General features: G+C 34.9%; 1 protein-coding gene across 1 annotated transcript; it reads left to right on the plus strand.

Annotated features, from left to right (window-relative positions):
* The first annotated feature begins 534 nt into the window (after nucleotides 1-534).
* Nucleotides 535-4,119, plus strand: LOC149141148 (F-box protein At1g67340-like). Its single transcript, XM_089446397.1, has 3 exons — nucleotides 535-1,165; nucleotides 2,648-2,810; nucleotides 3,011-4,119. Exons 1-3 carry the CDS (start codon nucleotides 927-929, stop codon nucleotides 3,779-3,781), a joined length of 1,173 nt encoding a protein of 390 aa, XP_089302523.1. The 5' UTR covers nucleotides 535-926; the 3' UTR covers nucleotides 3,782-4,119.
* Nucleotides 4,120-26,129: the final 22,010 nt, after the last annotated feature.

Below are 26,129 nucleotides of genomic sequence, written 5' to 3' on the forward strand. Positions count from 1 at the left end.
TCGTTCATGCATGGCATTATCCCATCGCATCCCAAACCAACTCAATCCCCATCGCATGGACAGAGAACACAACGCCAGCGTGACGTACGGCCGCGGGTAGAGACCGGACGGACCCTTATTCGGCTGTTACAGACAAGGTTAGTAATCCCAATCCCATCCCTGCTGACTGGTCAACGATGCAGGTTTGACCCTGTAACGGCGTCCGTTGGGGTGGAAGTGGCGGTAACGGCGACGCTGCGCTAGAACGGAACAGTGCTGTGTTATTTACCGGCCATCGCTCGGCGTGTCTCCCGGCTGAGGTGCTCGAGCTCGTACGTTTTCACGTCGGATGGGGAGTGTTGTTTTTTATGATTCGCCCGGTAAAAGTTAGCAGCAGCGGGAACGTGCGGAGGTTTGGATTTATTGCGATTGTTTTTGTTAAAAGATGTATAGCCGTTATGGTGCGGAGGGATAATAGTACAAAGAAGTCCTCCAGACACGCCAAAGCTTCGCTGACCGACTTTGCTTTCAATGGATGGTTAGGAATAAATTAAATTATAATAATAATGGTGAATATTGTGGAATAAATGGGATATGTCTGGTGCTGCTTCTATGTGTGTGTGAGTCTTGTCTTTGAGGCACGCAGGTGAATGAAGGAGATTGGACTTTGCTTCACGTGTAGGGAGGCGGATCTGGAAACGCTAGCAACTATTATTGATGTGAGAAATCTGGTCGCATTTTCAACAATGTCGACCGTTCTTTGGACTGGACTTTTTAGGCAATAATCTGCTTTGCCCTTTTATATGCGGTATTTCCGGATGGCCGGGTTCGAATCCTCCTGAGGCGTTTTTTTGTCCCTGAGATTTTGAGCTGCGGCATTTTTGCGAGGGTTTCGTCTGCAGTTTCTGAAATCGGGGCTCTTTTTTTATTTTTAGAGCCAAGGGAGAATGCGGACTAGAGCAGGCTGTTGTTATCCGTCTGAATCTGCAATGGAGAAATGTAAGCGGAAACGGCAGATGACGGCCAGAGAGGAAATGAGTGAAAAACGGCTTCGACGAGAACCTAATGGTGATGCGCCTGGTGTTAATCATTTTGATGACATTCCGGATGATCTGCTGATTTCTGTCCTCGCCAAGCTCAGCAGTAGTGCGAAATGCCCAGCAGATTTTATGAATGTTTTGTTAACGTGAGTTAAAATAAATTTCTTTGTTTGTTGCTCTGTTTTCTCTTTTTCTGACACTTTTCTTTCATGTTTTGGCTCCGAAAAAGGTTCCTGCAATATTCGCGAGATTAGGCTTGTTCTTATTGCTGTGTTAAGAGGCTGGCTGTTGAATCTTTGTCGCGGCCGGCAAACTCTGTATTGGTTAGGCAGATCCTGGAGGTCCGAAGTCTTGAGAAATTTTCGCATTTGAGAGATATATTTTCACAGTTAAAATGAGAAATTAGACAACGTTTTGAAGGGCAGTCGAATGTGCTTATAGATTCATCCATACTAGTTGAGATCTTCGGCCTAAAAAACTTGTGCAGTCTTGCCATTAGAATTAGTTGCTACGTTTTAGGCTCCATTTTGGTGTAAAGATGAGATGAAACTTACCTATTCAGACTCCATTTTGGTGTCCAGATGAGATAAAATTTACATATTCGGGCTCCATTTTTGTGTCTAGGTGAGATAAAACATGGTCCAAATGAGATAAAACTTACCTATATTGCAATATTAAGTTATTCTGGTTTTTTAGCTTCAACAAAGTTGAAGCCTGGTAGGAGTTTTTGCTTTGAGTGCTTCTTGGTCAAGAAAAGAACAGAATCGCTTTAAAATGATATTCTGGTGCTTAGAATAGCGGATAATCTGTTTCTTTTGCAGAACTTTAATCTCCGGCAATTTCGATTAGGGAAACTTGATACAGATCCTGGGAGATTTTTAGTCAAATTCAAGCAAGACTTAAGCCACAAGATCGGTGGGCGAGGAAATAAATGAATGCCTGTATTTGCCTCTCAAATGCAAACGGCATAAAGTTTTCACAATCTGGAAAAGGAAACAGACCCGTTGTTAAAGCTACTGTAAATAACCCTCATTTGCTTTAGAATGGAAATTTTCGTTTTCTTGATCGGTAGATTGATTAAACTCTCGGGTTTTCTGCCGTAAATAACTATGTTTTCCTTTGGAAGGAAATTCCTTGCCGGTGGACTGATTGAAACTCTATTGCTTTCCCTAGTGTAAATAACTTTCTTTAGCTTTAGAAGATAATCCTCTTTTTCCTCCTTTTCTTTTGGAAGAAGCATCCTCTTTTGATAGGTTGAACAAATTTGATCTGAGAAAAAAAAAGCTCTATCAGTCGGCTCTGAAATTTCGTCGCTTTCTTCCTCTTTTTCTGAGAGCTTTCAACCAGAGAGCATTCTTAAGGGTTTGCCCGCTGTAGCTGGATCATTATTATTTAAGAACTATTTTCAGCGCCAGAGCAATATTAAATCCGAGAACTGTAGTTTATCTTCAGTAATTTTTTTTTGTAGATTTTGAGAAAAAATTTCAGATACATATTTCAATATAGTGTTTTCATCCTTTAAAATACAACAGATATCGGTGATAATCTTTATAGATTTGCGGATTTCATTTTGAATATCGAAAGTTCAAATAAATTTGATATTTACGGATTTCGTTTTCTTTATGCAGATGTAAGAGATTCAATACTCTAGGCCTCCATCCCCTGGTTTTATCCACCGCTTCAACCTGCTCATTCGCCGTCAAAGCTTCCAGCTGGTCAAGCGGTGCGCACAATTTTATGAAACGATGCGCCGAAGCAGGAAACATCGAAGCCTGCTACACTCTGGGCATGGTAAGCGCGCCGATTCTTTACCCCCTTTTAGCTTTTATTCGTCAGTCAATTTTCACCAAGAAAGCAAACTTACTCTGTCAAAGCCACCGCCGGCAGCGGAATAAACAAATAAAAGTCCGCGTAGTAGCCCATGAGATTACTTTATTTAAACGTTTACGATTCCAGAGAGCCGCCTTAATTTAATCTCCCTTCATGTGCAGATCCGATTCTACTGTCTTGAAAACCGAGGCGGCGGAGCGTCATTGATGGCCAAGGCCGCCATTTCATCACACGCCGCAGCCCTATACTCCCTAGCCATCATTCAATTCAACGGCAGTGGAGGCACAAAGAAAGACAAGGATCTCAAAGCCGGGGAAGCCCTGTGCGCCAGGTCAGCATTTCTTGGCCACGTGAACGCCTTGCGAGAGCTCGGCCACTGCCTGCAGGACGGTTACGGCGTTACCAAGAACATAGCCGAAGGAAGGAGCTTTCTCGTCCAGGCCAACGCCTGGGAGCTCGCCTCAATCTTGCCCGCCCATTACTTCAGAACACATCAAGATACACGGCTCCAACCTTTTGAACCTTGGCTCAAGAACCTAAATGGCGGCAACAGACGGCAAAATCATGCCGCCGGAAGCCAGGCTTTCGTTCAGGCGGCAGCATGCCCTCTCCTGAGCGATTTCGGGTGTAATGTCCCTGTGCCAGAACTGCATCCTGCGAATAAGTTTCTGGTTGACTGGTTCAAACTCCGGCTGCCGGGTTTCGGCCTCCGGTTGTGTTCTCACCGATTCTGCGGGAGGCCGGAGACTAGGAGACACGAGTTCCGGCGGTGCTCAGTTTGCGGGACAGTTAATTATTGTTCCCGGGCGTGCCAGGCTTTAGATTGGAAAATCCGTCACAAGCACAACTGCACTCCCATTGAGGATTGGTTGGAACAGGAGGACGATGACGAGGAAATGGGAGAGGACGAGGAAGACATCGTGATCAGTTAAGTAGTTTCAGATCCCTTTGGTAGGTTTTGCTTTTTTGATGAAGGATCAAGCTTTTATGTTATGGCATGTACCTACCTGCACCTGCATGGTATATGTGTGTTTTTCTCTAAATAAGTCGTTTTAGAGAGTCATAAAGCTTGGGGGGAGGATGGCGATTCTCAGAGAATTTTTGAGGAGTTTACTTCTTTTGGGATAGATTTTGCTGCCAGGAAGCAGAGCAGAGCTATGTAGTCCCTCTTTTTTCAAGCCTTCCTCTTGGCTTGTTCATGTACAGTGTTTTGAAATCAGCAATGCTAAATTGTACAATATCAGAGCCTCTCTGAGCTCTTCTTTTTGGATATGCTGTGTTTTTATGCTGGCTGTAATTTGAATCCAATCCATTTGCTAGAATTTTGGGCTTGCCTTTAGGATTTAGTATGGGATGCAGGTATTTGTGGAACTTTAGAGGAGGTGTGACATAATTTAAATGATAAGATTGAACTGGTTGGTAATTGAAAAGTGTAGTGTAATCATAGCTGGTAAGATTTGCTTTATATTTTTTGATGTGCTTTGTATGTGTTTTGCTTTGCTGGATTTTATCCAGCACTTTATTATTCACTTTATTATTATTATTCTATGGTAATTTTGAATTTATTCTTGACAATTGAAACTGTGAGTAGTGGCAATTCTGTAGATAACTTTTCAAGCAATAATTGTAATAAGTGGATTTAGTGTGACTATATCTTTTTTTTATTTTGTTTTGTTTTGGGTTAGAGGTTTATGTGTCTATGCATTTCAAAAATGTATTTCATGGTATAGTTACTTAAATTTAAATTTGTTTTGTTTTGGGTTAGATTATGTGTTTATGCATTTCAAAAATGTATTTCATTTTGTTTTGTTTTGGGTTAGATTATGTGTTTATGCATTTCAAAAATGTATTTCATGGTATAATTATTTAAATTTAAATCTAAATCCCCGTAGATGTATAATTGTTTTATTTTAAAAATTATTACGATATTATATTAATTTTTTAATTATGATTTTTATAAAATACCCAAGTTAAAAAAATAAATTAGTTACAGAATATTTGAATGTTGAATATATTATAATTTTGAATTACTATGGCTTTTTATATAATTATTGGAAACAAACACACTCTATTTTGTCTTATACTAACATATCTTCATTTTTATTCATTATGACCACAAATATAGTAGATTTCCTAATCTCAATGATTCTTAACAATCATTAACTTTAATTCATATGACTCTTAACAAAGATGGGGATTTGTATATTTTTTTATAAGAATTATAACTCACAGTTCAAAGGGATCTGAATTATCAACACCTCTCTTTATAACTATAAAATTTCCACTTTCTTCTTAAACTCCTCTCCCCACTCTCTCATCTATTCTTTTTACTTGATAATGGCATTTATAACTAACTTATTAAAAAAAAAAGCAAATATTAAAAAAAAAGAAGAGAAAAATGACACTTTTTACAATGTGGGGCATTTTTTAATGAAAAGTACTTCCAAATTTCTCATAAAATTCTCTAAAAATGGTAATTTCATTACAAATTGATCTTTAATTGTTTGATTGTGTTGAATAAACTTATATTTTAAGTTTTTGGCTAGTTTGAAGTTCCATGCCCTTTAATATTCATTATTATTGCTCTTATTGATTCCATTATTTCTACACCTCATCACCTCATGTTCATCTGAGATCTCCCCATGAGGAGATGGTTGATAGTTTACCCCTTTCTCAAAACCTAAATCCATTACTAAATATTCTTTCTAAGAAACTCCAAATCTTCATGGGTATGGATATCTTAAGGTTAAGATGAATTTGTCATTACTATTCGATATTTCTCAAAATCTAAATCCATGCCAAATATTCATGGTAAAGTTTCATGAAAGATTTGTTCATGGCAAAGATTTGTTCCATAAAATCACTAAAGTGATCAAGAACTCCTATGAAGTCTTACCCATGATGCAATCTCATTGAAAATGTAGGTGGAAAACCAAGTAGGAATATAGGGGTTGTGAATTTGAGGTCATGTTCTATAAATCATCTTTGGAATCCACAAATGTTGTTTTTCTCTTTGCCCAAGGAGATGGAAGACTTGCATCCATCTTGAGTAAAGAATGGCAATCCAAACTAGTGCAAGCCCCATCAATGACACCAAGAGATTATGCACATAAAGAAAATGGTTACAACCATTGGTACATGATACCCCAAGAAGAAATTGAGAATGAGGTTGAAGAATATGAGTTGGATGTGGGTATTTTATTCATAACAATATTCATTTTAATTTGTCCAAGGTAAATGATTTATAATGACATCGTATGTTCTAAAGCCTTTTAATGAATGGCTTCTAAATGTTCAACTAATCTAGTATATCTAACAAAAGTGTGCTAATGTAACTTGTGAAGAGTACTCCCCTTCCATTATAGGAGGGCTCCAAAAAGTAGCCTTCTCAGGGTGTAAAAAGTAATTCAAACACATTTCCCTTACAATATTGTTAATGATTTAAAGAAGTACAAGACTAGCATGAACATGTTAGATGCACTCAGGTCACCAAAATAGATGGAAAATATTCAGACGACTCTATAAGGATAAGTTTCAAGGCATGTGCATGTTTCAATTGTGGTTACACCACTATCCTTTCTCACAAGGCCAGTGTATCCTTCACACAAGATACTTCCATTTTTCATCACAAATGAGTTTGGTGACTTTTTCATTCATAATTTTATGGTGTATAATGGGGATGCTAATAATGTTATGCCTCTAAGCACAAGGGCTTTGGGTTGGACTTCAATCAACACTGGGAATCTTTGCCAGAGGTGTATAGTTTGAATTCTCATGTTATTCTAGTACTGGGAGAAATCAAGGACATCTATCTTAGGATATGTTGTGTGCCCAAAATTTATATTGTTTTCATTTTTATATTAATAGAAATTCTAGTTGTTCATGGCTTTAGTTTAGAAGGATATGGATCCCTAGGCATGGGATTTTTGGGTAATGATTGAAACTTATGATTCATGCATATATGACATGAATCAAGTTTGGAGAGAATAAATATGATCATCCCATGTGTAAGAAAATAGACCCCATAATATCATAGAAGATGTATCTATTAGCCACTAAAAGTGGGGCATATTTTTATTATAGATGAACCTAAAAACCATGCATCTATGTGACAAGGAGAAGACGATCCACCCCTTTGCATTTAAAAAATATAATGGAGCTTGTTTGAGAGCTATTATCAATGCTTATATTGATGTGCTTTGAAGGAGTTTGTTTGAGAGTTAGCATTGGTATTCATATTAGATGAGCGTTTAATCCTTCTTGTAAAATTCTTTTTGTTAGCATCAATTCCTTGAATAGGGCTTGTTGATTGTTAGCTAATTATTCGTGTGAAACAATGGTTTAAATAGACAAGGTTAGTAATTAATTTGAAATCTCATGTTGGTTAAGTCACCGATTCAATTTAAGCTGTCAGTTTCAAAGAAGGGTTATGGAAGCATAACTTCGAGTTAAAATCAATTGACAATTTGCACATGGGATCCAAATTAAGTAAAGAAACGAGATAAAAAAACAAATAAAAATAAATATTGGGAAGCACTCCTTATTGTGGTTTGCTCAATATGTTGATACTTGAAATGCTTGTTAAAGACTTGAACATATGGACATGCTTGTGAGGATTTTCTAGTAAAAGGTGTGAATGATGCTCATTGTTCAACACCTCTTTTGTGAACTATGCAAATAATTTTGTTATGGGAATAATTATTTTTGAAGAATAGGAACTTTTTCTTCTTGTTAAAAGCTTTGGGTACCAAAGTTATTTCATTGGAAAATCCATCTGAATGCAATTACGAAATAAACTAGTATTTATGTATCTAATGTTTCATTCTTATATGTTCTTTATTGCAAAAAAAAAGATCATTGGTTATTAGGTCAAGCAAAAATGATTGTCTTCTAGGGTTTATGTGACCCCAAATTTTCTATTTATGTGGGATTTACTAAAATAATCCCCCTCATCTACCCTTCCAACCCCAACTAAAAAAACAAACAAAACCCCTCCCTGCCCCCTCTCCCCTCTCCCCCCCGCAAAAAAACAACGGAAGTCTCTCTTTCAATAAATTATATATATATCATGCCCTTTTTAAATTCAGACTATAATGGAAAAATGAAAACAAAATGATGAAGCATACACACACAAGAAATGAAAAGAAGATAGTTAAACATAGTAGATAAATAGGGTTTGGTCTTTTTATTAGTTCTTCTAAAATACTTTGAATAGAATTGTGTAATATCAAAGTAAGATATCAACATAAGGTTAAAATCAACAAACACATAATTGCTATAAGATTCCCACAATTTGAGATGCAAAATTTACGTTTGGACATTTTTGAGACCACATGAAAATAATGCCGTGGGATTTATTTTCCACTTGAACATTTCCAAAACTGCACACAAGTTATAATTAAGTACTCTTAGTGTGGAATCATGTGCCTCAAGGTTTAGAGGAATTATGCAAGGATGTCCCTAACTAGAACATGGTGAGAAATCAAATTTGCACATATAAAATACTTTGAATAGAATTATGTAATTCAAAGTAAGAGATCAACATGAGATTACAATCAACAAACCCATAATTGCTATAAGATTCCCAAAATTTGAGACCATGCACTATAAGCAAAATTTACATTTGAACATTTTTGAAACCACACACAAATAGTGCCATGAGATCTATCTCTCACTTGAGCATTTCCAAAATTGCACACAAGTTACAATTAAGTGCTCTTAGTGAGGAATCACTTGCCTCAAGGGTTAGAGGAAATAAGTAAGGAAATCCATAACTAGTACAGGGTGAGAAATAAATTTGCACAAATACTACTAATTAGTGACAACACATTGTAAACAAGAAGTTCACAATTGACAACAATGTTCCTATACCTTAATGAGAGGGTCTCTAATTTTGTCTAATGAAATAACATCATGAGCAATCTTCTCTGAATCACAAGTAATCACAAGATTTTGCACATTAAAATCAAATGGGACATAACAAGCTCATGAAAATTCTTAGTTGTGTTTAGGAATGTGATGATTGTTGTCCTCATTCCCTTCTCCTTGAAAAAAAAATTTGGAATAGTTGACTATTTATTGTTAGGATAACTAGACACATAGGAGTGAGTTAAGTTCAACTTGGTATAATGTGTCTATTAGTTAAAAGTGTATTTATTAGTGTGTCTCTTTAATATGCATTAGTTACATTGCATTTTGAAAGTCACGCTATGTTGTAGACATAGAGTGATCAGATGGCTTGCCTATTGATTTGTGGATTAACACCCAAGTGGTCCATAATCTCTATTTAAAGAGCATGAAGCGTCATATTTGATGATTGATTGTGAGAAATTTATTATGTAACATTTTTTCATTTTCAATAATAAAAATGCCACAAGTGGCCATTTTGGATAGGGCCATGGATTATTTCCCTCTTAGATGGTTTTAACCACATAAATTTTTGATCTGGTTGTGTGAGTGGTCACTGAAGGTGTTCATCCTGTATGAAATACCCTATCTTCCTAAGCATGGTATCAAAGTCCATTTGAAGTGCTTCTCCTATTGTTGATCGAGATCTGGAGCCTCTGTTATCTCATTTATGGGATCATCTATTTTTGTACAGTTTTGGCCCAAAGAAACTCTTATGTTGCATCTTGATCATTGTTTTCAATAAGAACGCATTCCATTTAATCCAAAATGGTGTTCATTTTCCCAAGATACAACTTTTTTTGTCAGATCTAGATGTATGCTATGTGAATACATTTTTCTTTTTCCTTTACATAGTTCATTTTTTGGTTTTCTATTTATATTCCTAGTTTGGTACTCATTCTAGTTTGCATATGTTCTTCACCCTGCAGTCTGCGTGATCTCGGAAAATAAAAAATAGAGAAAAAACTATTTTTTCAACTATATATGCTCTTTGTTGTGCGCCTTTTATGATCTTGGCAAATAAAAAACATAGAGAAAACTTGCATTTTCCAAGTATGCTAATAGATTTGTAACCCCATTGTTGTTAAGTTTTTGGATTTTTTTTTTCAAGCTATTGTCTATTTTTGGCCCTTTTTTAGTTAGAACACACTTCGAGGTGCACCACCACCACCACCACCAACCTCCTTCACTAGTATTGTTATATTTTTTGCACTAGCTCACTTGGTTAAAACTCATTTTATATAGTAAGTGGTCATGAGTTCAAATCTATTTTTAAGTTACTTTTTGAAAAAGTTCATGCAAACTTAAATTTTTTCATAACTTTGTAAAATGTATTTAACTTGTATTATAAAAGTGAATCACTATAAAATAACTTTAATATGTTTTAGTTATTTTTTGCATACAAGTCTCAATTATAAAATAACTTCATTGTGAGAGTGATTCTCACTTATTTTATCTAAGGGATTAAGTCTTCATTATTGGGCAGAAGCAATGAGCTGCGAAAATTACATAGTAAACTGCACTCCCACAAAGGGCATAAGCAATATAACACTAGAAGAAGCATGGAATAACATTAAGCCATATGTAAGCCACTTCCGTATTTTTGGTAGTGTAGTATTGGCTCACATTCCTAATGAAAAAAGGAAAGCTTTACACCGTAAAAGTGAGAAATGTATTTTTTTTTTAATATTTTGAAGATGTAAAAGTTTATATACTTCTTCAACCTCACTCCAATGAAGTAATCATTAGAAGACATGTTAAATTTGATGAAAATCTCTTGGTATGTTAGCCTCATTCGAAATTTTTTACCTCTTTGGCCTATGAGCCATTTTTGATGTTTATGCCACCTTTTATTCTAATTTTGGTTTCTTATTCAAATGATGAAAATGAGGATTAAAATCCACCTCCTCTTGGTCACCTTCCTCCAGATGATTCCATTGAACATGAACTTGCAACAAAGCCACATCTTCCCTGATGGGTCCATTTAACATGAGAAGAAATCGATGACCTTGCAAGTGATCCTATAGAGCAACGTTGTACTCATTCATAATCTAATGAGCCTCTTTTATTTTGGCTCGAGTTTTATAGACTCGCGATTTAAAAACATTTATAGAATCTTCAAGCCATCTAGATTGGAAAATAAAAATGAACGAAGAATTTCAGTCCTTGATGGTGAAGAATACTTGGGAATTTGTACCTCTTCCAAAAGGAAGGAAACTTTCCAAATTTAAATGGGTAGATATAACTAAGTACGCATTAGATGGAAGTGTTGAAAGACATAAGGCTTGGTTAGTTTCTAAAAGATTCTCTCAAATCGAAGGAATTGACTACAATGAAACCTTTGCCCCTACCACCAAAATTAATTCAATTCGCCTTTTTCTAGCCAATGTTTGTTGTAATATCATTAACGAGGAAAAAACAATGAATATCAAATACATGTACTAAGTTATAACAAAATAAAAATTATGATAACACAACCAAAATCAATAAACATAGTAATTGGAGCCAAAAATATGAGCCATGGTATTAGTATGAAAAATATAGGTACATCAATGGTAGGAATGGAACCTGGGCTTGCTACTACAAGTTATGACAAAACCCAAGTGTCAATACAATAGATCCAAGTGTTAGAACTATTCCTAGAAAGAGTTACGCATTGCTTGGTAGAAACTATTGTTGATGGATGAAATTGACCCTGTGTTTGGGCCCTCAAAAGTGCTTAGAAAAATCAACCAAATTAATTGGAGCCTCCTCTCAGTAAACCCACAAAAACCTAGAAAGGGTTTTGGCTAAATCCAACGTGCCTGAGTGACCCCAAGAAATGAGTGTGGCTCAATTTGGCTAGAAAAAAATGCAGTAGGAATGAGTCTAATGTAGAATGGCTCAAATATATGTTGGAAATTCACCTCTAGTCCCTGCAATCTCTTACTCAAATTTCCCTTATCTCTCCTAGCCCAACTCTTCCACAAAACTCCCGTCTCTTATGTCTTTGTAGAGAAAAATGCCCAATGATGCCTGCATAGGTCCTAGTTGAGGAAAATTTTGCCCTCCAAAATGCAACACTGCCATCCCTGTAAATCACCAAGGAAATACTCATCCTCCCTGCGGATAAATATCTGCAATTTCTATGGTTCAAACTCCACATTTTGCTAGCTCTTCTCAACCCCAAAAATTTCCTTTTGTGCCCTAGGAGAAGCACGCACTAACTGAATAAAACCTATGAAATGGCTCCTTAATTGAACAAAATCAGCTCCCCAAATTCTCTCCTAGTGTGACACTTGACGTTCACTGAAGGAACTGGTGGAATTCCTGCTTGGAAATCCCTTGTGCTCAACAACAATAGTTGACTTGGCTGAACAAATCAAACAACTCAAGTTCATATGTCAAATTGTTAAAAGATGGCAAAATGAGGCCCTTCTCCTCTATTTATAATTTCTTCTCCTTCTCTCCTCGTGGGTTCCACTAGTTCGAACTCCTCCTCTTCCTTCTTTCTCCCTTGGTTCGATTTTCCTAAGGGGTTCAAATCACCCCTTTGTGGGTGGCCTCCACATCTCACTACCAAATTAATTTTTCTTTTTCTCTAATGTTTGTAGCTTCTTTTCTACAAAAATTAAGTGGGAGCTCTCTCAACCCACTTTTCCTAAGTTTTTCATGCCAAAATATTTTCTCAAGACCAAAATTGCAAAAAGAGGAGTTTACTTAGAAAAATTAATAAATAGGGGCATTACATCGCCTCACGTGGATAGGAGGTCCATTAGATCGATGTTAATCCACCTTCTTGCCTGGGGATCTACAAGAAGAAATCTACATAGAACAACCTCCTAACTATGTTCATAGTGACTCCATCCTTGTTTTAACTGTTAAGAAATCTATTTATGGTCTTAAATAATATTTTTGAGCTTGGTATGCAAAAATGGATCACCTTCTTCTTAACATTGGTTTCTCTAGATGTCATTCTGAACCCAATGTCTACACCAAGAAAGTAGAAGGCCATATCACATTCCTTGTTCTTTATGTTGACGACCTTATCATCACTGGTAGCGACCCTAAAATTCTAACCCATGTGAAGTTAAGCCTTAAGAAGAAGTTTCAAATGACAAACATAGGCTATTCATTAGTTCCTTGGCCTCCAAGTAATGAAAACCAAAAAAGGATTTTCTCTTCCCAAATCTAAGTACGCATTTGACTTTCTTCATCATTTGTAAACCAACCTCTTCTCCCTTTCATTTTGGCATCAAATTGCAGTCACTTGCACTAGACCTAAAGTTGATGCCACCTTGTAACATTAGTGAGTTGGTGTTATGAAACCAGCTCAAGAAAAGATAGAAAAGAAAGATCAACGCCTTAGAATTCAGCCTCTTCGAGGGGGCAACCTCCTTTACATTACATAAATGAACAATTCTTCAATGATACAAATGAAAAGACCTCCTTTCTATATATAGGAGTCTAAGGGGTTATAACATAATCAGAGCCGACATAACAATAATAATGTAAGGGCACAATAATAACAATAGTGGGCTTCTATGGGGCACAATAGTAACAATATGGGCACTACATGGGTACATCAATATAATAAGTGGGTTATACTAATAACAATAAGGGGTTACACTAGTAGTATAGGGGCCTAACATGCCCCTCTCCTTCAAAAAGCGTTGTCCTCAACGCTTGAGTAGTTCTTGATGCTTCTGTATAAAATTCTTGCCCTCCCATGTGGAATATTCAGCGAGTAAGTTCTTCCACTTGATGAGATACTCTGAAATTGATCGATTTCGTAGCTGTCGGGTTCTTGTTTCTGTGACTGCTCCAGGTTCCAATATGATTTTTCCTTCCTCTTCAATTTCTGGCAATATTGCTTGAATTGGGATCTTTTGCAACTTTTGAATAAGTGGCCATACTTCTTCGTCCTTCTTCCATTCATCCCTTGCTTCGTTTATCCAATTTGGTTGGATAATATAAATAGCACAAAACAATGCTTCCACATCCTCATCCTTGAAGAGTCTTCCCATTCGGTAAGGTCGCCATTTTTTAAGTGCATGTAGTATTGCCAACATTTCCTTCTCATAAATAGCTTGCTTGAGATGTAGCAGTAAAAATACCCAATCACCTACATCAAAACATTTTTCACTACGATGTTGATCTACCTGTTGTTTCATTTGATTTTGCACCGAAGTGGCGTTATCCTTTAAAAGTTGGAGAACTTGCTGTTGATGCTCGATGTGATCTTTCTCTGCTTGAACCTTTTTCTTCTTGATATGTCCTTCTATCTTTTGAGGAGTGGTAATTTCTTCCAATCCTTTACAAGATATGGTCGGATTCATTTCTTGATGCTCGATGTGATCTTTCACTTCTTGAACATTTTTCTTCTTGATGTGTCCTTCTATCTTGATAGTTTGAGGAGTGGTAATTTCATCCATTGAATTACAAGATATGGTTGGATTCATTTCTGCTTTCTCGATGTGATATTTCACTTCTTGCACCATTTTCTTCTTGATATGTCCTTCTATCTTGAGAGTTTGAGGAGTGGTAATTCTTGCCAATGCTTTACAAGATATGGTCTGATTCATTTCTTCTTTCTCTGGGGCGGTGTCCTAGCGTATATCCTCTTCTTTTGATGTTTCTTGATCCTTTTCTTCCTCCTCTTCATATTCTATGTAAAATAATTTCTTCTCAGCACACCTATGACCTTTAGTGCATTTGCTATCACAATTGTAACAAAGCCCTTTTTCTCTTTTTTCTTCCAATTGTTGTGGTGTAACCCTTGTAGGTTGTGGAAGGCTGGGAGAAACAACACTTCCATCTTTATAGTTGTGAGGGGTATGCTTCCTGGTTTCCATAATTTTGCTTTCCATTATGTCACAAAGCCCTTTTACTCTTTCCAATTGTTGTGGTGTTTCTCTAGAGAAGGTGTTGCTCTTTGTATCCTCATAATGTGCTATCATTTCCTCCGTGAAAATTGACCACGTAACAAGTTTTTTCCGAGAACAAAGCCCTTCATACCATAAAACTTGATCTGGTTCTAAATATGAAGATGCAATACATACCTTTTGTAACAGTTGTACACCATGTAGATTAAAATATTGCTCCATCTGAAGTATCCAATTCACTGGATCCTTGCCATCAAACTTCCTCATCTTGCTTTTTCTTGATTTTAGGAGCTCGACCTTGAAACGACTGTAACTCTGTATTTTCAGATCTTTAAGTTCTGAAATTGTGAACTATAGTAGCCCTCTGTGTCCTGTTTCCAATTCCACCAGTCTGATCCAAATTGGATTCTCTAAGAAAGAGTTATTCACAATCTCCCAAGATGACCTGATTATAGACCTTTCCAGAAGAGTGAAATTGTATGAAGTTCCAAGTGTCACTGTTTCAACCTTTGGATCTGGAAAATGCATACAAGAAACTAAAGTCCGTCCTCTTTCTATACCTTCTTACGAAATGTCAATCCGATCCCCAAAGAGAAAGTTATGACGATTTTCCCCAGGTCACCTGTTTTGAATGTAATTCAGGAGTCTGCAAAAAGACCAACTTCCTCAGATCATATCTCCGCAAATATTGCGTGAAAAGATTTGAAATTCGAACCCAAGGTTCAGCGCGATTTCTTCTCAAATGGTTTTTTTTTGCGACTTCTGAAACGTCACAGAAAAAAAGTTATAGCGAAAATGCCACGATGACCTGTTTGGAGCAGTGAAACCCTAGAATCCAAAGCTCTGATACCAAATGTTATGAAACCAGCTCAAGAAAAGATAGAAAAGAAAGATCAACACCTTAGAATTCAGCCTCTTCGAGGGGGAAACCTCCTTTACATTACATAAATGAACAATTCTTCGATGATACAAATGAAAAGACCTCCTTTCTATATATAGGAGTCTAAGGGGTTATAACATAATCAGAGCCGACATAACAATAATAATGTAAGGGCACAATAATAACAATAGCGGGCTTCTATGGGGCACAATAGTAACAATATGGGCATTACATGGGTACATCAATATAATAAGTGGGTTATACTAATAACAATAAGGGGTTACACTAGTAGTATAGGGGCCTAACAGTTGGTAGCCTTTAAATTTGACTCATACCCATCTTGATATTTCTTTTGTCGTTGGTCTTGTTGTTCGGTATGTGCAAAAGCCCCATGAAATTTATTTGAAAGCAACAAAAAGGATACTTAAGTGTATTTGGGGTACATTTTAGTTTGGGATACGATATAGTTCAGGGGGGACTACTTTGTTGGTTGTTTTATTGATTAGATTGCACTCACAAACCTAATGATTAGAAGTCCACTATAGGTTATGTTTTCAATCTTGGTTCCAAACTTGCCACTTGGGCTTGCAAAAATTAGTAAGCCATTTCTCTTTCTTCAACATAAGAAAAGTATCGATAAATGGTTAATGCAAGTCAATAAGTCTTGTGGCTTTGATAGATCCTTCCAGAGTTTGATTCTAGCAACAACATCTGACCACCCTTTGGTGTGACAATCAAAGTGCCATTGAGCTCTCCAAAGATCCAATTCAACATCAATGCAACAAACACATTGAGCTACTGATGCACTTCATAAAAAAACTCATTCATAATTGAGTTATTGAAATGCTCTTTTTCCCTACAAATGATCAAATTGCAGATATTTTCCAAAAGCAAAGTTTTCTAAACTTTGATCCATGTTAGGAGACTTTCGGAAAATTGTCATTAAGGGAGGATAGGATCTAATGCCTCCTTCCTCCTCCTATTTTGTCACCTTTTTAAATCCTTCAATCCTATCCCAAGTTGTTCTTAAGGGAGGATGTTAGGATATTTAGACACTTAGAATTTAGTTAATTTCAACTTGGTATAATGTGTCTATTAGGTAAAAATGTGTTTATTGGTGTGTCTCTTTAGTATGCATTAGTTACATTGCATTTTGACAATCATGATGTGTTGTAGACATAGAGTGATCAAATGGCTCATATTCTCCTCAATACTAGTGTCTATTGATTTGTGGCTTAACACCCAAGTGGTCCATGATTTCTATTTAAAGAGCATGGAGGGTCATGGTTGATGATCAATTGTGAGAACTCTCTCGTGTATTTTTTTCTTTTTTTGCATTAATAAAATTGTCTCAAGTGACTAAATTGAATGGGGTCATGAATTGTTTCCCTCTTACAAAATTTTAACCATATAAAAATACTAATGTTATTATCTTTAATCTGGTTGTGTGAGTGATTACCAAAAATGTTCATATTAAATAAAATACCCTATTTTCTCAAACATTTATGATTTTTTTTAAACACAATATATAATAAATAAACATAAGATAATTTATGAGAAAATATAAGTGTTTATACTTTACAATGTTTAACTTAAATTAAAACAAAACAATGCCAACTTGGATACATTATACACGTGGATCCACAAAGCCTAAGTCAAGAGTTCTTTACATCCTAAAAATAAATTTGAGCTTTGAACCTTCCTATGTCACAAAAACTAACTTGGTTGGATTTAACTCACATTGTTAACCATCCCATTAGTCCTTATAACTTATGAAGTGGAAAACGACACTTAAGCCTCCCAAAATGTATACACACTATGAGAATATGACAACATTGAAATACTTATAAAAACATAAGCATTCAAATCAATATATCACAATAATATGAAAAGCACATATGCCATGTTTCAATCAATCTTATCCATATAGAATTATAATCATGTTATATAATTGTAGCAAGGAGAAGCAACCAGTAACCATGATATGGTGCACATCTCAAACTCTAATTATTAGATTATATTTATCACCTCTCTCTCTAGAAAAATGTTATCCCAACATCCATAAAAAAAAACTCAAAATTCATTGCCATTGATAAAAAAATGGAGTTGCTAGCAAGAAAGTCCAAGCGGCTATAAAAAATAATTAGATCTCAAAATGTACAATCATGTTAAGTCATTTGTCGCCATATAAGTCAATTGCAATGATTATCCTAACATGTTCATTAAGAACATAATAAATAAGGGATTGTCCTTCTTCTTTGACCTAAACTCTAGTAGTGAAGTTTACGAATTCTATCACTATTTTAGTCCTTTTTAGGGGTGGGTCAACTTTTGGCATTTGGTTAAGGTTAGTATGTGGGAAAGAAGGATTCACTAAGGGCTTTGTAGTATATATGAAGAAAGAGGATTATAATCCTCGGACAAAAAAATATGAAATTCAATTTTTTAGTTAAATATTTATTTAGTCTTTCTAATAAAATATTGCTATTTGTTTAACAATGTAAATTTTGATGAAGAAGCTGATGCCTATTTCGCGACCCTTCCTTCATCTTCAACTCTTCACAAGGATTAACGCAGACGCAGACGCGGGTACTTCTCTCTTGCATTTTCGTTTTGCTTGCTGGCAGCTGATGCTTGCATCGTCGCCATATGTAATTAAGCCTTGTCTCTGGTCTGATCTTAATTTCAATTGGTCCACGTCGAGCGCTTCTGTCTTGCTCACTTCTATCTGGTTGTTGAGTCAGTCCCTTTTGGCAGTTAGCCCCTGCATGGGTAGTAATGTGTTGGGTCCTCTTTTTGTGGCTCCACTGGGAGTCCGTTGATTTCTAGAACTGTTTTTGCAAATTTGATCCGGCGCTGCCCCTGCGTGGGAGCTTTTAGTGTCGAGCATGGTCTGAATGGTTTTGATAAGGCTTTCCCTGCGTGGGAGCCTTCAGAATTTTGGTCAAGGTTCCCAGGGTGCTACCAGAGGCCCTGGAAAACTCGTCTTACAGTCTGTAATTTTTACTTGTACAGTTAATATATGACTTAGCTAGTTTTTACGGAGAAAAAAAAAAAACAATGTAAATTTTGAAACGGATATTGATACGATTACCCGTATTGTAAAGGTAGCAAAAAAGTGACCCAATTTTGAAAAGTGGCAATGTAAAATACACTCTTTTTATTTTTCATTTTTTTTTCGAGCATATTTTTGACACTTTAAATTTTCTTATGTACCAAATATAAATATTTGTTTTTAAATGTTAGTGATTTTCATGCCGATTTTGAAACGTGTTGATGCAACATCAACCTTTTTTTTGGTAGGTTTATATTTGACACTTAAAATTTTTTAATGTATTAAGCGTGGATACCTTTTTTTTTAGAGGGTTTATTTTGACACTTTAAATTTTTTAATGTATCAAGTGTGGATCTTTTTTTTTAAATGTTACAATTTTTGACACTTTAAAATTTTTTATGTCTAATTTTTTTTGAAATCATGACTACTTAACAAATTTTCTAGTTGTTTTATTTTTATTTTTAAATGTTGATTGCTTAAAAAAACAAATATAAAAATATATATAAAAGACAAAAAAAACATAGAAAATGTAAAAAAATAAAATAAAATTATCTCGTAAACCATAAAAGAATTTGGAAAAAAAAACAATAGAACTTAAAAAACTATAAAATTAAGTAAAAATACAAAAAAAAAAAAAAAAAACATTTAATTTTTTTATAAAATTATATATTTTTTATTTAAAAAAACATTTAAAATTAAATATATATATATATATAAAATAAGCATTATATATATATATATAAACTTGCACAATTTTATTTTAAAAAAAATTAAACATATAATTTTTTTAAATATATATTTTAATTTAAAAAAAATTATCTGAATTTTTTAAATATATATTTATATTAAAAAAATTATGCGAATTTTTCCCTTTTTTTTGAAAAATATAGACGTTTTTTTTTAAATTCAGCCACCTTTTGTCGCCGTCATGCCGTGGGGGCACGGCCCTTGTCCATTGCCCAAGGCCGTGCCCCCACGCGTGGCGGCAAAAGAGAGGTGATTTTTTTTTTTTTAAATTAAAAAAGAAGTATTAAAAAAAAATTAATGCGTATGTTTTAAAAAAATTCCACATTAAAATTTTGTTTTTTAAAATAAAAATATATATTTAAAAATTGCCATAATTATTTTTTTAAATAAAAATATATATTAAAAAAAAACCATATGTTTAGTTTTTTTTTGGGTAAAAACGGGCAAGTATATATATATATAAATTAAATGTTTATTTTTTTTAAATAAAAATTGTGCAATTTATTTATTTTTAAATAAAAGATATATAATTTTTAAAATTTTAATTATTTATTCATTTATTTTTTTTAATTTGAGTGTATTTTTGGTTTTTTTAATTGTTTTTAATCTTAATTTTAGTAGTTTTTATTTGTATTTTTGTTAATTTTCAATTTCTGTTTTTAATCTAGTTTGTTTGTTTGTTTATTTTTTTGTTTTAAGTCTTTTTTAATTTTTTTAAATTTTTCTATTTTTACTTACTTAATTTTATAAGTTTTTTGTTTAATTATTCTTATTATTATTATTTTTTTTTTATGGTTTAGGAGATTTTTTTTTTTTTTTTTTTTAAATTAAATATGTGTTTCTTATTATTTATTTGTTTATATTTTTTTAATTATTTTTTAGTTTTTTAATTCTTGTATTTATAAGTTAATTTTGTTTAATTTTTAACATTTTTATGAAATTTTTTTTTGTTACTTTTTGTTAATATTATTATTATTTTTGTTTATTTATGTTTGATATTTTTTTGTCTTTTCTATATATTTGATTTTTTTTTGTTCTTTTTGTTTTATTTTTATTTTATGTTTTGTTTTTAATATATATTTCTATTTATGTTTTGTTATTTTAATTTTTTTTTCTTTTTTTTTTCATTGTTTTAATTTTTATGTTTTCATTATTCTTTTGAAATTTTAATGTTTTTCCAAGTCATGATAAAATCTTTTGCGCAATTATTTCAAAATGCTGAAAATTACCCTTGAAAAAAAATGTTATTCCAGCATCAACACTTTTCGTTTTGAGGGTGTTTTTTGCACAATTTTTGCACAAAAAACTAGTTTTCACTGCCATTTTTAAAACATGTTCAAAATTTACCCTAGAAGAAAAATGTGTTATTCCAGCATCAACACTTTTTGTTTTGAGGGAGTTTTTTGTACTATTTTTGCACAAAAACTTGGTTTTCACTGCCATTTTTAAAACATGTTCAAAATTTACCCTAGAAAAAAAAAAGCGTTATTCGAGAATCAACACTTTTTGTTTTTAGCATTGTTTTTCATGTTTTTTGGGTTTTTTGGCTAGAGTTCCCGTTTTGAGTTTATAGTTCCCGTTTCAAAGTTTACATTGTTGTTTCTTCACAATGTATTTTAGAGCTTGATGGTCCATGTCAAAATTGAACTTATTTCCCAGTAAAAATGTCTAAACTTTTACAAGGAATACATCATACCTTAGATTCTATTTCAATGATATCATAGTTTATTTAGGCATATGGAGTTACCTTATAGCCTTTTGTTAGGTAGGCCCTAGATACATGAGAAGGAGGTAGTCCCCTCCACTTTCTATGAATGTTGAAAGTTTGAACATAAAGGAGAATATGTATGGTCCTAAGGGATCATTCCTCTTTCACTGATTTTAGGGACAATGCCACCTTCTTAACATGTCCAAGTAAAGGGGCATCATAGTCAATGTTGCAACAAGGGAATTAATAGATAGATCAAGGGGGCATAACCCATCCTTTAAGGTTCAATAAAGGGGAAGGAGGAGGTACATTAGCTACAACCTCATTAATAAGAGGGGTTAGATTTATATTCTTTTCTAAATTAATGTATAGTGTAGTGGAATTCAAGAAACTTAAGGGACATGACATCAAAGTGGAAAAAGAACCCAATCCTTCCATTAAATTGATTAGCACCCCCCTGCAACCACCTCTATATCTGCCTCTGCAAGCCCTTCTCATTATAAGGGATCACTTGCCAAAGATAAGGATGCTTTCTCTTAGTTGATGAGGTACTATAACTTTGAAAGGATTTCCACTCCTATATGAAGTATAAACATAGTTGTATCTTCCACTCTAGTTTTTTTTTAAATAAAACCAAAATTACAAGAGAGGGGTTAATTTCACGACTTCCATTTTTTGAAAAAATGGTAAAATCAACCACTTTATCAATAATTCAAACTATTGAAATCAAATAAAAAATATATGACATTCTTCTTTCCTAACAAATATTCCTTACAACCAACACACACACACACACAATAGAAAAATGCATTAACATATATCACGAAATATACAAAACTCAAAATTCACTTCCATTAATAAAAAATGCAGCTGCTAGCAAGAAAGACCATGTGCCTAACAAAAATAGTTGGAGTTCAAAATATACAATCATGTTAAGGTCATTTGTTCATCATCCTAAATGAATCATAAAAGTCAATTGCAATTATTATCCTAACATGTTCACTAATAACATAATAAATAAGGGGTTGCCCTCTTCTTTGCCCTAAAATTTAATATAGAAGTTTACCAACTCTCTCCCCGACTATTTTAGGCCTTTTGAGGGGTGGGTCAACCTTTGGAACTTGATCAAGGTCAAGATGTGGGAAGGAGGATGCACTAAGGACTTCCTACTAGATATGATTATAATGGTTTGACCAAAATATGAAATTCATCTTCTTGAAATATAATCAACTAGCTACTTGGGCTTCCTATTAAAATAGGTTTGTTCACAATGTAATTTAGTGTTTTATGGTCCACATCAAAATTGAACTTACTTGCCAGTAGAAAATGTCTAAACTTTTGCAAGGCATATATCATACCTATGATTCTCTTTCAGTGATATTGTAGTTATTTATGCATTTGTAGTTACCTTATAACCTCTTGCTAGGGAGGCCCTAGATACACGAGAAGGAGGTAGTCCCCTCCACTTTCTATTAATGTTGAAAGTTTGAACATAAAAGATAATTTATATGGAGATTGAGACATCCCAAGAATTATAGATTCTCATGGATGTCCGCAACTCCTTTTGCTAAGATGAGATATTGCAATAATTATATAAAGACCTTGATTGACTTAAGTACAGGGGGGGTGGAGGGGAATCATGGACATGATTTTGATGCTCTGTTTCTAATTAATAAAATATTTGTTTTAATTCTTGCACATTTTGCTTCTTTGATTGAATGGTAGGTTAAGCTCAACATGCTACCTTAAATCTTGTTCAATACCTCATATAAGGAGGTAGGGCCTCCCCCTTAGCCATGTACTACTATAACATAGCTTAGATTAGTTCTTGTTCACTTTAGTTAAACGTTCCTCTTTGTGTTACTATTTATTTATTTCTACAATCATAGAATTAATTTAGGGGGGGGTGGAGGGGAATCATGGACATGATTTTGATGCTTTGTTTCTAATTAATAAAGTATTTGTTTTAATTCTTGCACATTTTGCTTCTTTGATTGAATGGTAGGTTAAGATCAACCTGCTACCTTAAATCTTGTTCAATACCTCATATAAGGAGGTAGGGCCTCCTCCTTAGCCATGTACTGCTATAACATAGCTTAGATTAGTTCTTTTTCACTTTAGTTAAACATTCCTCTTTGTGTTACTATATATTTATTTCTACAATCATAGAATTAATTATTTGTTACGATAATCTCAATTTGGGAATTTTCTTTCCGATTTTTGGTTTGGTTCAATCATTGTTATAGTCTGATTTGGAAGCCATTGATTCAAATTTATGAGGGGAACAAAATGGAATACAAATTTTGTTGAAAATGCAGCAAGAAAATCTTAGTTTGACTTTGCCTTGGTCAAATTAGAGAAAATTCAAATTTCTGTTTCAGCAGAAACCTTGGAGGTAGTTAACTGAGGTGACATGGCTCTTGTCACTCAGTTAACTTAGTTTATTTGGGTTGGGGAAGCTTGAGTTCAATGCATCATGATTGATTGCTAATTTGTAGCAATCTATTTTAGTTAAATTGAGTTATTACCAGTTAAACTAGTTCTAACTGTTAGAAGAACTAGTAGAGGTCAAGTTGTGGAAGTGGAACTGCAACCACACTAAGTGATTAATCAGTTAACTGATCAATCAACCAAAAATAATTGTGGCATGCAGAGAATTCGAGTTACCCAATTGATATGGATATTCCAAGGCATCGTGCTATCAGTTGTAGATTATTCCCATGTTTATAGGTGGTGCATGTAGTCAGAGGAAGGACCTAGAGGAATTGCGCAATTCAATAGAGGGAATTTCCTAAATAATAGGGGCTAATTTCCTCAAGGAACAATGCAAGGAAATAGGAGCTTGGAGGGCTTGAAAATTGGCTAAGTGTTGGCCAGAGTCAGTTAGTCAAGTAGAGGGATAGACTATACACTTGCAAGGTGTGCTCAGGCTTGAGCAATGATATGTATTTCATCTCCATTCTCTGATTAATGTAATACAAATAGGAAGGGGTTTTGAGCAGTTTCTTTCCCCTCGATAAATCTGTGTGCATGTGTGATTTTTCCTTTTGCATGTCTATGATTTGCGTTCTAGATGGTGAACTACCTTCTGCAGATTAGTATAGTAGCTTTGAGTATTGTGATTCAGTAAATTTCATGAGCGGTTTCAAATATACACATTAATTTCTACATGGTATCAGAGCGGGATTCACTATAGAGAAGATATTTCAAAGTTGTTATTGTAGGAGGATCAAATTTGCAAGATCAATTCTTCAGAGATAGAAGGATGGATTTCTATGGACTAAGACTCGAGTATGCCCTTGAGGGAAGCTCAAATTATGTTTCTTGGAAGGACCACATGGAGGTAATGCTGGAAGATAATGGATTGAAGGAATTCATTGACAATGATATCCCAAAACTAGCAGCAGTTGATGCTCAGGATCTAATAGAATGGAAGAAGTGTGTAGCCAAGGCGAGGAGAATCGTATTGGAGGGATTATGAAACCATATTGTCTCAAATATCCATGGGAAAGAGACTCCGTATGAAATGTGGAAAGCATTGAAATATTTGTTCCAGAATAGTAGTGACTACAAGAAGCTGGCACTCAAGGATAAACTTTGAAATATCAAGATGCAGAAGAACGAGACTATTTCGGAGTACCTGAGCAGGTTCACACAACGTTGTGATGAATTTGGTCAAGTTGGTGTTACTGTAGCAGAGGATGATTTGGCAAGCCTATCCCTTCTAGGCCTTCCCAAGAGATGGCACAACTGCCAATATTTGATGAATGGGAGGGAGAAACTACCAAATTGGGAACACATATGGCCTAATTTGGTACAGAAGGAAATAAGGCAGAATACAAGAGATGAGACTTCATCCAAGGGCGAGGATGAAGAAAACTATGCCTTGGCTAGAAAGGAAAAGAAGGGAAAAGGGAACAAATTCCAATCCAAAGCAGAATCTAGTCAAGGGGGCAAGAAGAAAGACTTGTCCAGAATCAAGTGCTTTCACTGTTATGAATTCGGGCACTATGCCACGAAGTGTCCACACAAGAAGGCAAGAAAGAAGACCTTAGAAGGAGTAGTAGGTGAAGCTTTGACTTCATAGTTCAAGCTTGACTTTACTCTCATTGCATGCATGGCCAACACAGTGATGGGGAGTGTGTGGTACTTGGATAGTGGTGCCTCATTCCATATGACGGGGAATAGAGAAATTTTTAGTGATTTGGAGGAGAAATATATCCAGATGCACATCAAGATGGGAGATGATGGAAGGTACAATGTGACTAGGATTGGTATAGTCACCTTTTAGATGGAATTGGGCTCCCCTCTTAGACTCAAGGATGTGATGTTTGTTTCGGGTCTAAAGAAGAATCTTGTCTTCGTTGTAGTTTTGGAAGACCGTGGTTATGATGTGATCTTCAATAAAGGAAAGGAATTCCTAAGATACATAGCCACGAGACAGGTGAAGCAGATCAAGGTTCATGCGAAGAACATGTACAAGCTAGATGTGGGGGATTGTGCTGCATTGAGAACAAAGGCGGAGAAGGTGCAGAGTTGAGATGTCGGTGAAATTTTGCATAGAAGACTTGGCCATTTGCATCATGGTACTTTGGAGATCATGCAACAGATAACCACAGGCCTCCCTAAAGGAGCACTAGAGCAGCAAGATACATGAAAAGGGTGTACCTTGGGGAAGTACACAAAAGCCACTTTCCATGATTGGGAAAACAGAGCACATGCAGTCCTTGAAATGATCCACTTTGATGTTTGTGGACCTTTCTCGATAGCCTCCACTGCGAGGCACACATATTTTGTCATTTTTATTGATGACTTCTCACAGAAGTACTGTATCTTCTTCATGCGGAAGAAGGATGATAATTTCTCCAAGTTCGTAGAATTCAAAGTACTAGTTAAGAAACAAATAGGAAAGAAGGTGAAGGCTCTTAGGAGTGATAATGGAGGTGAGTACGTGTTGAATGATTTTAAAGATTTCTATGCAAAAGAAGGCATTCGATGAGAGTTGACAACACCCCATAACCCACAATAGAATTGGGTGGATGATGGGAAGAAACATAACATTGTGGGAGAAGTAAGGGTGATGTTTCATGACCAAAGCCTACCTTTGCATTTGTGTGCT

Source organism: Pinus tabuliformis, chromosome X, assembly GCF_031772625.1.
Source record: "Pinus tabuliformis cultivar Carrire ecotype Pingquan chromosome X, CPIR1, whole genome shotgun sequence".
Lineage (NCBI taxonomy): Eukaryota > Viridiplantae > Streptophyta > Pinopsida > Pinales > Pinaceae > Pinus > Pinus tabuliformis.

Coding starts and splice junctions, on each gene's coding strand:
- LOC149141148 (XM_089446397.1), top strand. CDS start 927: ATGCGGACTAGAGCAGGCTGTTGTTATCCGTCTGAATCTGCAATGGAG. Junction 1,166..2,647: donor TTTATGAATGTTTTGTTAAC/GTGAGTTAAAAT, acceptor TTCTTTATGCAG/ATGTAAGAGATTCAATACTC. Junction 2,811..3,010: donor CCTGCTACACTCTGGGCATG/GTAAGCGCGCCG, acceptor CTTCATGTGCAG/ATCCGATTCTACTGTCTTGA.